The sequence below is a fragment of the Equus asinus genome, chromosome 20 (assembly GCF_041296235.1).
Source record: "Equus asinus isolate D_3611 breed Donkey chromosome 20, EquAss-T2T_v2, whole genome shotgun sequence".
Taxonomy (NCBI): Eukaryota; Metazoa; Chordata; class Mammalia; order Perissodactyla; family Equidae; genus Equus; species Equus asinus.
In genome coordinates this window covers 12,770,954-12,784,204 of record NC_091809.1, presented here as the reverse complement: position 1 = coordinate 12,784,204, position 13,251 = coordinate 12,770,954, and the positions used below count along the sequence as shown (strand labels likewise).

The window sequence follows — 13,251 nt, the reverse complement described above, 5'->3', positions numbered from 1 at the left end:
CCACGTCCGACAGAATCGTGCCCGGCTCGCGCACCAAGAGCCCCTCCCCGCGCCGCACTGCGCAGGCGCGCGGGCGGGCCCCGCGGCTGGACCGCGCAGCCGCACTCGGACCCGGAGCGCCCCCTCCGACCCCCCTACGCGGTGCGCGTGTGGGCGGGGCCGGGGGCGGGGGTCTGCGTTGGGGGCGTGGCGGGGCCTGGCCTATAAACGCGGCGGCGGCGCGGCGCGCGCGGCTCCTCTCGGCGGCGGCGGCCCAGGCGGAGGAGTCCGCGGTGGCGGCGGCAGTGGCGGCGGCGCTGTTCCCCGCGCGGTCCGCGCAGCGGGATCGGGGCTGCGCGTCTCGGGCGGCGGCGGCGGCGGCGGCTCTGCGGCCCCGGCCCGAGCCCGACCCCGGTGAGTGCAGCCCGGCGACCCCGGCCCGGCCCGGCCCGGCCCCGACCTGGGCGCACGGATCGGGCCCCGCGGAACCCGGCCGCGCTGGCCTTGACTCCCGGCGCGCCGGCCGCGGCCACTCACGCCCTCCTTTGTCTGCTCCCGCCCGCAGGGTCCCCTCCCCGGCCGCCCCCCGCCCACGGGCCGCCCCCCGGGCCCCGCGTCCCCTCCCCCGCTGGCGGGGCCCGGACAGAAGATGGTGCAGAAGAAAACAGCCGAACTTCAGGGCTTCCACCGTTCGTTCAAGGTGAGGGCCAGGCTGGTTTGGGGGGCGCTCCGGGTGAGACCACCCGAGTGGCCGCTGGAGGGGGCGCGGAGCCCGCCCCCAGCATCTCCCCCGGGGCTCGTGCCCGCCCCCGCCGTGCGCCTGGGGCTGCCCCAGCCGGGTGTACAACGGTGAAGGGGGGTGGTCAGTGGGCCATAATCCAGTCTCCGGCCCCATGGGGCCTGTGGGGTCCTTCCTCCGGGATCCCCAAATAGGGCTGAGGGCCCCCTACCCGTGGAGACCGTTGCCTGTGTGTCCCCTGCAAGCTGTAGCTCGGTGCACGCTGTTGGGGGAGTCAGCAGGCCCCAGTCCTGTCCCCAGCTCCATGGGGCCTGTGGGATCTGTAGGGGTCTTTCTCCAGGAGCCCCAGGCAGGGCTGCAGGCACCCCTGCATGCCCTCCTAGGTGGTCTGCGGAATGGGGGAGTGGATCGGATGCCCCGCCAGTCCTGCACCTCCCAGACACTCTAGGCCCAAGCACTGTTTCCTGTCGGAGCGGGAAGTTTCTGCGGTGGCCCCATGGCTGCCAAGCGCTGGTCTCAGATGAGCGAGTTCAGGGGGGGTGGGCAGGTGCTGGGCAGGGGCCTCACCGGGCCTGGCCCAGGGGACGCAGTGATGTCACCGCCGCCCCACCCCACCGGTGGAGTTATGTAATGGTCTCTCTGGGCCGCTTCGGACGGGGACCTGTTGCCCAGTAGAGGAGGCAGGACCTGGGTGTGTGTGAGTGTGTGTGTGTGTGTATGTGTATATGCTGGCGTGCCAGAGTGGGAGGAGCCAGCTGAGACTGTTTGGGTTAGAATTCCCAGGCCTGTCCAGCCAGCGTCCCTGGCCAGCGCCCCACCCCTGCCCACACGCCTGTCATTCTCGCTCCCCCCCCCCAGGGCAGCAACAGCCTTGGCAAGTCCAAGTGTCCAGGGCTGGGTGGGAGGGGCGTGGACATGAGGCATCACTGGCGGTGGTCTCACTCCTCCTGGGGCTGGGTGTGAGCCGAGATGGGGTCAGTGTGTGGGGCCAGCCCAGCAGCCAAAGCAAACGCGAACTTTCTGGATGGTTCCAGCCGCCTCCTGCCAAGGCCTGCTGACTGGAGTCCCCTAGCCAGCCCTGGGCCCAGCCCGCCCAGACTGCCTGGGACTGCGGGCTGGCCTCTGCAGGCTGCCGGACAGCCCTGAGCCAAGGTGGGACTATGGGAGTCCCACAAGAGGTAGGAGGGACACTGGCCAGGGAGTCCTGGCTCTGAGGTGGCCCTGGGCCGGCCACCCAAGTTGGAGTCTCCTCCCACTGCCCTGGGGTTGCCCCCTTGGGCTAGAGGCACCTCCCTCCCTCAGGTCCGGCAGCAGCTCAGCAGGGTGACACGCCTGCCGGGGTCGACCACAGATTTTCCCCATTTTAAGATGGGAAAGTGGAGGCTCGGAAAGAGTGGCGGTTGTCCTGGGTTCCCCTGCAGGTGGTGACCAGGACACAAGAGCTTGTTGAATGTCGCGTTCCTTCACCTGGGTGGTTTGGCTGTCTCTTCTGTCTGCTTTGAGTTGGAGGCTCAACAGGCGTGTGGGGACAGTGATGGGACCTGGTAGCCCCCTTGGATCCTTGCGCCCTTATGCGGTCGCACGAGCTGGGGGTAGCTCTCTCCCGTGTCACCCTGGATGCTGGTCAGGCCCAGGGCTGAGGTGGTTAGGCTGAGTGCTGGCTGCCAGCCTCACGTCCACTCTCCCTCCTGATGACCCCCTTATGTGGCCGTTCTGAGGCCCCCCCCTCCCAGGGGGAAGTGGTCACCAGGCACCTGTGGATGGAGCCTTATCAGAGTGCTGATGTGGGCACTGGTGATGCCGTGTGGCTGCCTCCCCGTGGGGGCCGGACCCCTGGGTGGGCAGGGGCTGGTGGACAAGCCCCACGCCGGCTGGCGGGAGTGCCCCCTCCCTCCCGCTCCCCTCCCCTGCCCGTGCCTCCCAGCAGCTATCTGCAGGGTGGGTGGGGAGGCGGGGAGGGCCCACGCCTGTTTGTCAGTCGCTCCCTCTGACCTCCGCCTGCCCCCTCTGAGGCCAGCCTGGCTTCCGGGCTCCTGTCTGCAGGAATCTGGCCTGGCCCCTCCTGCCGGCACGCCCCTTGGGGTCTCCCTAGGGCTCTCCTGGACTTTCTTATCTGCTGGATCATCCTCTTGCCAAAGCCCATGCCCTAGTTGTCCCAAGGCCCAGAGAGAGGCAGTGATTTGGCTCAGGTCGCCCAGCATCGGTGCTGGCACCACCCCTGGGCGTCCACCCGAGGCCCTGGCCATTAGAGCTGATTCCTAAAGAGACCTGGCTGGGCCTCAGTCCCAGCTTTAAAGCCTCGCCCATGAGGCAGGGACCGCCTGTCCTCACGCTGGATCATCTGCTCTGCAGAAATGTTTACGTTCCAGCAACCTGTTGTCTGGGGCACAGAAAACCATTTCTCCTGCATGGGTGGGTTCTCCCACCCTGTGCCCAGTCCTGGGGGCAGGCAGGGAGCTTGAGTGGGCCCCTCCTCACCAGGGCTGGTCTCTTAGCTGGGCACTGGGGCCCGTGAGGGGCACCCTCCTGGGGGTGTCAGGGGTGAGCAGGACAGTGCAGGCTGTGGCCTGGGCAGGGCCAGGCAGAGGGTGGCCCAGTGTTCACACTGGAGCCTGTGGGTGCCTCTCCCGTCACCCCTGGGAGTGTGCCGCAGTCCAGTATCAGCGGCGGGGTGCTGGGAGAGAGGAGGCAGAGCTGGGTGGGGCTGCACCGGGAGACCACAGAGCGGTGGCTTCAGCATGCCCAGAGCTGGGGGGCTCACAGGCAGCCCCAGGAGTGGAGGTGTGGCTGGCAGGGGGACGAAGAAAACCATCCAGGGGCAGAGAGCACGGTGGTGCCGGGAGAGGGCAGCGTGAGGCAAGGAGGGCAGTGGTGCCTGTTTCACAGAGAGGAAACTGAGGCCAGGAGGACCAGGGCCTTGCGCAGGTAGGATGGAGCCCAGCAGGCCGTGGGAACGCAGGCAAGTCCTCCCCGCTGAGTGCCTGGCCCAGGAGCCAGTGACTCACCCCTCCCACTGCGTGCCCGAGGTCAGGCGGGCTGTGGAGCTGTCCCCATTCTGCAGGCCAGCACACCAAGGGTAGGTGTGGCCTGGGCCCCACGGGACTTGGTCCTGGCATGGGAGGCAGCGCCCCTTGCTCCTGTGTCTGTCCGGCCCCTTCCCACACGGCCCCCCTCCCCAGAGACCCCAAAGACCCTGGGCTCGGGGTAGAAGGTCCCTTTGCTCATGGTCAGCAAAGCCAGGCTCTCCCCATCGGCGTGTGGTCACGTGGCTGGGTGGGGGGGAGCATGTGTGTTTTCACGGCCGGTCTCTCTGTGGGGTGGGGCTGTCCTGACAGGGGTGCTGAGAGCGCTCTCTCCTCTTCTCTCCCCTGCAGGGGCAGAATCCTTTCGAGCTGGCCTTCTCCCTAGACCAGGCGCACCACGGGGAGGCGGACTTCAGCCTGGAGTGCCCGGCCCGCCCTGGTGAGGGGCCCGGGAGGGAGGGGGCATTACTGGTGGAGGGGTGAGGGCTGGGCTGGGCCTGAGAGCGGCAGGCCAGCCCCGGGGGCAGGTGGGGGCAGGGGCTACCTCCTGAACCTGGTGGGCTTCCCCTCCTGGTTTTGCCCAGATATGCCCTCGAGCCAGCCCATCGACATCCCCGACGCCAAGAAGAGGGGCAAGAAAAAGAAGCGGTGCCGGGCCACCGACAGCTTCTCGGGCCGCTTCGAAGGTGAGGGACGCCGGTGGGGCGAGGGCTGGGGGGGCGAGGGGCCCCCCCAGGGCGGTTCTCACTGTCCCTTGCTCCCCAGATGTCTACCAGCTGCAGGAGGATGTGCTCGGGGAGGGTGCCCACGCCCGCGTGCAAACCTGCGTCAACCTCATCACCAACCAGGAGTATGCCGTCAAGGTGGGCACATGCCGCCGGCTCCACTCGCCTCCCCCCGCCACCCGCAGCGCAGGCCTGGGATCCGGCACTGGCCAGAGGGGTGGCAGGAGGCGGCGTGCTGGCATTCGAGCTCCCAGACCAGCAGCCATCTGGGGAAAACCAGTGTCTAAAAATGGCCTCAGGGGTGGTGACTCAGGCCACCCCTGGGAATCTGGGTCAGCCTAGGCTGGGCCCCCGAGTCCCCATGGGAAGTGACCGCGAGGGGCAGCCCCTGTGCAGGAGGCCGTGGACCTGGTGCTGAGTGGCCTCTGAGAGCCAGGGACTTTGGTCAGAGCTGACGCTCGCCTCCTGGGTCATCTCAGGCCAGTCCCGTCCCCAGGGATGACAAATGCTTCTCTGTATCGGTTACGAGGATTAGGAGGGCGACACAGTTCTTGTGGCCCCGGGGGGCTCGGCATTGGGGGGGAGATCAGGGCAGGCTGTGAGAGCTCCTGCTCACCCCGTGCAGCGTCTGGCCAGGGGTGGCCGAGTGGCCTGGCAGCTGTGGCCTCGCCACCTGGGTTGCCCAGCCAGGTGGTCAGATCGGAGGTTCTGAGAAGCCTTCCAGGTCCCCCATGACCCTGCCTCTGGGCTGGGGGGGCACCGTGGGCTGGACAGAAGCCTCGGGTCATGGGGGAGGTCTGGCAACAGAGGTGGCTGTGGTCCCTGCCTCCAGGGAGCTCCCAGGAGGGGTGGGCGATGGGATGGCCGCACACACCTTCTGCACACGAGGTGTCCTGAGCCCTTCCTCCTGCGGATCCTGTCGGCACTCTGGCTTCCTGTCTCCGTTTGACAGACATGGAAACAGAGGCTCGGGGTGCTTAGGTAGCCCGGGTCACGTGGTGTGTGACCTAGAAGGCCGTCCCCCTCGTGCAAGGGACAGCTGCCTTCTCCATGAAGCGGGGCTCTTAGCAGATTCCCCAGGGACAGGAGGAGGTTCAGGTTACTCCAGGAGGGTGTGGCTGGTGGCATTGTAGAACTTGCTTGTTCTGTTCCTCTTTGGGACAGGTGTGTTGTCTCTAGACAGGTGAGACAGTGCATAGGGTAGTGGCCCAGCCCTGGTGGCCAGTGGCACACACGGCAGCTCCTCCTCGGGGCTGTGGTGCTGGGCCCGGCGCCTGGGTGCGGGTGGGGACCCAGCCTGTGTGGTGGAGCTCAAGGGTCCAGCCCTGGGAAGAGGTTCCCAGTGGGTGCGTGGGGCCCGAGGTTGCGGGGCGAGAACTGGCTGCCACCTTTAGGTGGCTGGGGTCGCTCCTAGGGGAGTGGCCCAGAACTCCCGGGTCCTCGGAGCTCCTGGGTGCCAGTGGGGGTTGGGAGCAGAGGCACGGGCTGGCTTCCTGAGCTCTGGGCTCCTGGGAGGCTGTACCTGCTGGTGGGCAGGCGGCCAGTCTGGGCTGGCCTGAAATAGACCCGGCCCCATGGGCTGAGGGCATCTGCCCAGACCGGTGTGGAACTGGGGGTGAGACTTGGCCAATGGGGATGGCTTGGCTGGTAGTTGGTACCCCGAGGCCCTTCTAGTCTCCTGAATGGTGTGTGAGCTGGCACAGTGGCCACCAGGCTCCTAGTCAGGGAGGGGAGGCCGGCCAGTCCAAGAGACCCTGACATGGGTCCTGTTTGCAGGCCTGTTGGGAAACCTCTGTGCCTTCTTGCTGTCCCTTACACACACACACACACACACAGACACACACACACACACACACACACACACAGACACACACACACACACACACAGTTCAGGGGAAACGCTTTGTCCCCAGCTGCTGCTCACACCACCGTTCTGATTTCCGGCAAGTTCTGAGCCCCCATAGGAGAGTTCTGCCTTGCAGAGCTTAAAGGTCTTTCAGGCGTGAAATGGGGGGAGTTTCTGGGTTGGGGGGGCCTTCAGGCCGTGGAGGGTCTGCCTGACCCAGCTGCTGTGTCCCCCCCCCCCCATCCGCATGCCCTCTCAGATCATCGAGAAGCAGCCGGGCCACATTCGGAGCAGGGTTTTCCGGGAGGTGGAGATGTTGTATCAGTGCCAGGGACACAGGTAACGTGACCCAGCCTGTCACACGCCGGGCCCCCAGCCGTCCCTCAGGGGACGAATGGGCCCGAAGGCCTCGCCGCCCCCAGCAAGCACTTAGTGAGCACCACTGTATGCTGGGCGCTGTGGACCGGCCCAGCAGCAGGGGGCTGACAGTCAGAGGTGGGCGGCCCCAGTCCCAGCCTTCCTGTGGGCCCAGGGGTGGAGAAGGTGGCCCTCCTGGGCTGGGCTGTGGGTCCAGGGGCCTCGGGAGGCCTCACTCCCTTCCTGCCTCTCCATCTCCCACCCCAGGAACGTTCTAGAGTTGATCGAGTTCTTCGAGGAGGAAGACCGCTTCTATCTGGTGTTTGAGAAGATGCGAGGGGGTACGTGGGGCCTGGGGGACATCTCCAGCTGGGTCCTCATGGGCCGCCAACTCAGGGCCACCAGGGAGAACCTGTCAGAGGGTCCTGCCCATCAGAGGGGGCTTGTGGGGTCTGCGCTTTCTGTCCACACAGCAGCTCAGGGTGCAGTTTGGGCCCAGTGAGGCTAAAGCCGGGTTGTCCGTGCTGGGTGGGGTGGGGTGGGGTGGTGGGCACTGGGCAGTGGCCTGGGGACACGCAGGTGACTACAGCATTTTCTCCCGCCACCATGGCCCGGCCCCAGGCTCCATCCTGAGCCACATCCACAAGCGGCGGCACTTTAATGAGCTGGAGGCCAGCGTGGTCGTGCAGGACGTGGCCAGCGCCCTGGACTTCCTGCACAACAAAGGTAGGTGCCATCCCCGGAGGGGTCCTGGGGATCCGCCAGGGTCCAGCCTTGCCCTCTGTCCACCTACCACTGACCCTCCGCGCGGTTCCTCCCGCAGGCATCGCCCACAGGGACCTAAAGCCCGAGAACATCCTCTGTGAGCACCCCAACCAGGTGAGGGCTGCAGGGGGCGGCCCCCTCCCTCCCCGGGGACCCCAGACCCAGCCCGCGCTCACGCCCGCCGCCCCCAGGTCTCCCCGGTGAAGATTTGCGACTTCGACCTGGGCAGCGGCATCAAACTCAACGGGGACTGCTCGCCCATCTCCACCCCGGAGCTGCTCACCCCGGTGAGGGGCGCCCCGACGGGGGGGTGGGACGGCCCGGATCCGGTGCAGATCCGGTCCGGCTGCAGCTGCGGCTGCGGTTGCGTAACCTCGAGGTGCGGGGCCGAGGCTCCGCTGCGAGCTCGGGCTTCCGCTTGGTAACAGCCGCTGATTGGCGGGGCGGGCTCCCAGAGCCTGCCGCTGATTGGGCGGACGGGCGCGGCGGGGCGGGCCGGGCTCCCGGATCCTGCCGCTGATTGGGCGGGCGCGGCGGGCTCCCAGCACTTGTTCCTGATTGGACAGGGCGTGCTCCTGGTGCCTGTTGATTGGCCGGGGGTGGGAGCGGGGCGGGGCCTTGAGGCGCGGCGGGCTCAGGTGACCCGGGTTCAGGCGCCTCACGTGACGTCGGGAAGTCCCGAGGCGCTGACGGGGCCCCCCCTACCCCTCAACCCCACCCTCTGCCCGCAGTGCGGCTCTGCCGAGTACATGGCCCCCGAGGTGGTGGAGGCCTTCAGCGAGGAGGCCAGCATCTACGACAAGCGCTGCGATCTCTGGAGCCTGGGCGTCATCCTCTACATCCTGCTCAGCGGCTACCCGCCCTTCGTGGGCCACTGCGGCAGCGACTGCGGCTGGGACCGCGGCGAGGCCTGCCCGGCCTGCCAGGTGCGCGCGCCCCGGGCCCTGCACCAGGCACTCCGGGGACCCCGCCCTGGGCCCAGCACCGCACCCCGGGCACCCTGCCCTGAACCTGCACCAGGCCCCCTGGGCACCCCGCTCTGGGGCCTGCACCGGGCAACCCGCCCCCACTCAGGCCCTGCACCAGGCACCCCGTGCACCTGCTCTGGGCCCCTGCACCAGGCACCCTGTGCACCCCGTGCACCCTGCTCTTGGCCCTGCCCAAGGCACTCCGGAAGCCCTGCCCCAACTCGGGCCCTGCAGTGGCACCTTGGGCACCCCCACCCTGAATCTGCATCGGGCATCCCACCCTGGGCCTGCACTGGCACCCCATGCACCCCATCGCCCGCTCTGGGACCTGGCCTGGGCACCCCGTGCACCCCTGTTCCTACCCTGGGACCTAGACTGGGTACTATCATGAACCCTGAGGACTCCCCGTGCACAGCTCTAGGCCCGGTCTGTGCGCACACACACACACCCCACCCTATCCTGGGTCCTGCCCAGTGTCCCTCCCTGGGCCTGGCCTTAGATCAGCCACACATCCCCTGGGCAGTGCCAGTGTGGCCTTTCTGGGTCTCCCGAGGCTCATTGGGTCCCCTGGCCCACAGGGAAGAGCATTCAGGGCTCAGGGAGCTGAGGAGGGGGTGAGGCCTGTGATTTGGGGTGACAGGGTTCCAGCCTTCTTGCCCGCATGGCGAGGTTCAGGGTTCAGGGCCGGTTCCCCCGGAGCTGCTTTTCTGTGAAGCAGGCTTCCCTTGGGCAGAGCCCAGTGCAGGCCCCCCCAAGACTGGCTCTCTACTCCAGACCCCCCAGACCTTTGGCCCCTCGCCCCCCGGAGCCCCGCCCTGCCCACTAACCTGAGGACACCAGTCCTGAGTCCCACAGAGCTCTCCAGCCATCCTGCTGTCCGAGCGGCCAGTCGGGGATCCTTGAACTTGGGCCCCGGGTCACAGGTCAGGCCCCGTGGTGGGGTCTGGGGCCCTGAAGGAGCTTGTCACTCAGCAGTGTCTCGGTCCCTACCTGGGTCTGGGCTCGGCCGTCCCGTCATCGGGGCCTTGGCTTCCGCCCTCGCTGGCTGCGGCTGACCCTCCGCCCTGTGTCCCCCAGAACATGCTGTTTGAGAGCATCCAAGAGGGCAAGTACGAGTTTCCCGACAAAGACTGGGCCCACATCTCCTTCGCCGCCAAAGACCTCATCTCCAAGCTCCTCGTCCGCGACGCCAAGCAGCGGCTCAGTGCTGCGCAGGTCCTGCAGCACCCCTGGGTGCGGGGGGTGAGTGCCGGCCGCCCCCACCCAGCCTCCTCCGCGGCCCGGGGGTGACCTGGAGCACGTGTCGCCACTCTGAGATGTGGTCAGGCGGTTGGTGGTGGTGTCTGCTAGGAGCCCAGGCACAGTGGGGGGCTGGGGGGGCGCAGCCGTGGAAGGCCAGGGAGGGGTCGGGACCACCGGAGCTGAGGTCAGCTGGGGGGCGAGCCTCTGGCCGGGCCTGGAGCCAGGGTCAGTAGAGGCCTGCCACGCCCAGCACCATTGTCGGCGGAGGTCGTGTTTCTCCCGCCCAGTGGTCATCTGAGCCGGGCTGCCACCCCAGGCCAGGGAGCTTAGCCAAAAATAAAAGCTGGCACCGGGGCCCCCGTGGGGAGCACAGACCGGGGCCCTGCTCCTGAGGCGAGCCGGTGCAGGGGCTGCCCCGCTTCAGGAGCGTCAGGAGAGCAGGGTCGGGAAGGGGAGCCCCTGCCACGGGTTTGGGCTGGAACCGCAGGAGGGGTCAGCTTTGGTGAGCGGTCTGGCCTGGGGAGCTGGGCTCGGGCAGTGTTGTCGTCATCCATCCCGTCCCCTCCCCCTGGCCTGGCTCAGTCCTGGCACGTGCACCCGCTTATCTGGGGTGGTCACAGCCTGCGGGGGAGGGCCGTCCTGGGGGCCCGGTGGTGTCTGCTCTGCAGCTGCGTCTCCTGTGTCCTTGCAGTGCGCCCCGGAGAACACGCTGCCCACACCCATGGTCCTGCAGAGGTGAGGCGCTCGGCTCGGAGGGGAGCTCCACACCCGGGGGTGGGGCTATATGTTAAGGTGTTTGGAAAAGCTTTAAAATATGTGTAAGTTGGGGAGAAGTCACCCAAGCGCTTGAGTGTTTTCGTACCTGGTGACTGATGGGGCCCCCAGCTGGAGTCCTGGCCCCCTGGGGAGACTGAGGGGGCCTGAGGTCTCGCAGCCCTTCCCCCAGGGCCCTGCACAGACCCCGGGGGTCCCCAGGGAAGCAGGGGTGCGCCTGGCAGCTCCCCTCCGTGTCCTCGGTGACGGCCCGCCCCGCCCCCAGGAACAGCTGTGCCAAAGACCTCACGTCGTTCGCGGCCGAGGCCATCGCCATGAACCGGCAGCTGGCCCAGCGCGAGGAGGACGCGGCCGAGGAGGCGGGGCAGGGCCAGCCCGTGGTCATCAGAGCTACCTCACGCTGCCTGCAGCTGTCCCCGCCCTCGCAGTCCAAGCTGGCCCAGCGGCGGCAGCGAGCCAGCCTGTCCGCGGCCCCTGTGGTCCTGGTGGGAGACCACGCGTGATCCCCTCCCTCCCTCCCTCCCTTCCTCTGTACATAGGTGCCCCCACCCCCATCAAATCTAAAGATTTTTTTAAGCTATTGCCAGCCGGTGACCAGCAGGCTGCCCTTCCCCCCGGCTGGATCCCGAGGCGCCGAGCTCCACTGGGGGGGTCTTTTTATATGAGGTTTTTGCTCTGGGTTTTTTCCTCGTTCTCTGCGCCCCCTCCATTTTTCTCTCCTCTTAACGGTGTTTAAAGCAGAGCAGGCCCGGGGCTGGCGGGGGGAGTGGGGCGTGTGGCTGGGTCTGCCGCCCGCTGCCCGCTGCTCGCCTGTACTGTGAAAGGCCCCCGCTGCCCCCACCGCCCCCCGACGTGAGTGACTCAGGAGAGGAGGGCGTCGGCCGTCTTCCAGACCCCGGGGGCGCAGGAGGCCCCACGCCTGCCCCTCCCCGGCCCTCACAGTATTTTCAGGGATGGGCCCCCCTCGGCGCCCCCCTCATGGGACGGCGGGTCCTTCTTCCCTCCCCCAAAGACAGCCCGACGGCTTGGTGGGCACCGGGGCATCTCAGGTCTCCCCTGTGGCAGGAGGGGGGTCTGGGTGCAGGCAGGCAGGGCGGATGGCCGCCGGACCCCCCCCACTGACTGACAATCGGGGCTCCCTTGAACCTTGACCTTAAGCTGCAGCTGACGGGGGCCGCCCCCACTGCCCGCTCCACCAGGGGCTCTGCCCCCCAGGAGGGTGGCCCCGAGCAAGTGGGAGGGGCTGGACAGGCACCCGTCAGCCAACGTGGGGGTCCCGCTGACCCCCTCCCCGGGCACCCGAGTGCCCTTCTCAGGGCTCAGTCTGACCATGGCCACGTCCTGCCCCTCTCACCCTCGGGGCTGGTGTGAGCGCTGTCAGCCCCTCCTGGAGCAGGGCCAACCTGGGGCAAGGCTTCTGCTCCGCCCACCTTCAGGAAAACGGCTGCAGCTGCCACCACCCCCTCCCCCCGGGCACCCCTCCGACCGCCCCAGTGCACAGGTCACACGTGCGTGACCCCGTGACCCCCGGCCTTGGCCACCGCACCCCACCCCGGTCCTGGGGCGGTGACACTATGCAATACTGGCTTCCTTTTCTCCGTGCCCCACGGGCAGCCTGGCCCCGTGGTCTGGGCAGGGCTCCCGCCGCCCGGCCGACGGCTTCTAGTTGTTCATCCCATTCTGTTAGTTTTTTTAAAAACATCGGTTGACTTCCCTTCCTCGTTGTTAAGAAATACTTGAATGTCGGGGGGGCCCTCCTGGGTTGGGGGGCTGGGATGCCGTCACTGCAGCCCCTCGAGTCTCGTTCGATTGTCGCAGGTCGTGGGGGCCGCCGGCCCTCCCGGCCCCCGCCCGCCCGGATCTGTGGACTGGCCTTCCCAAAGACCCGGGGTGGGGCCGCCCCACCCCTCCACGGCTCACCTGCCAGCGACCCCACGTTTCGCAACTGGGGAGTCCGCCTTTTTGTAAAAAGACGCAACAGGCGCTGTGTCCATGTTCCTTTGGAAAGCTGGGCTATGAACAGCTGTGTTTTTTGTTTCTGTTTTTGTTTTTGTTTTTTTCTTTTCCCCAAAGGTGGGACAGCCGCTTCCTCCTCCCCCATCACTTCAACCGGGCGGCTGGGGGAGCTGGTCCGAACCCTTAACTGTGAACGAGCGGCTGGGTCCCAGGCCGCCCTGGCGCGGGGGGCACGGCAGTGTTTCGATGTTAAGAAGTGTGAAAAAAGACAAAAAAAAAAAAAACTCAAATCTTTTTTAAAAGTGGGGGAAAAACATCAAAGCACTTTAAACTCCACTGTACCAGGCAAACTGATACAGCTCAGAAGGTTTCCTTTACAACCAACTGTCAAAGCCGGAATTTTGTATTCTGTTTTGTAAGGATTTAATAAAACCATAAAAACTCGCGTGGGCCTGTGCGTCCTGGTTTTCTGGGGCCGCGTTGCGAGCCACCCCCACCCCCAACATGGTGGCCCCACTGTCTCAGTGCCTCCTGGTGATGGGCTGGGGCCCCCCGCGGGTGGGCTGGCTGGTCCTGCCGAGGGATGCCTGGGCCCCCGGCCGGGAAGCCTCATCGTCTGCAGGTTCGAGCTGGGCTGGCTTCAAGGCCACTCAGACGGGAAGGAGGGCCGGGCGCCCACGCGTGGCCTCCTGCGTGGCTTGGGCCTCCTCACAATGTGGCAGATGGGTCCAAGACCGGCCCACAGCAGAAGCTGCAGGTGATCTGGCGTCACCTGCCCATCACGTCCATGGTCAGGTGCTCAGCTGTCCCAGATTCAAGGGGGGAAGCCCCAGTCATTCAAACATCCCCCGTGTGGCTGGCCCTCCTCCCTCTCGAC

General features: G+C 67.0%; 1 protein-coding gene across 1 annotated transcript; it reads left to right on the top strand.

Annotated features, from left to right (window-relative positions):
* The first annotated feature begins 237 nt into the window (after window positions 1-237).
* Window positions 238-12,819, top strand: MKNK2 (MAPK interacting serine/threonine kinase 2). The gene is made up of 14 exons (XM_044753665.2): window positions 238-393; window positions 545-679; window positions 4,093-4,180; window positions 4,326-4,427; window positions 4,507-4,604; window positions 6,572-6,651; window positions 6,937-7,010; window positions 7,291-7,395; window positions 7,493-7,548; window positions 7,626-7,721; window positions 8,166-8,360; window positions 9,480-9,644; window positions 10,336-10,379; window positions 10,684-12,819. Exons 2-14 carry the CDS (start codon window positions 629-631, stop codon window positions 10,919-10,921), a joined length of 1,392 nt encoding a protein of 463 aa, XP_044609600.1. The 5' UTR covers window positions 238-393; window positions 545-628; the 3' UTR covers window positions 10,922-12,819.
* The last annotated feature ends 432 nt before the right edge of the window (window positions 12,820-13,251 follow it).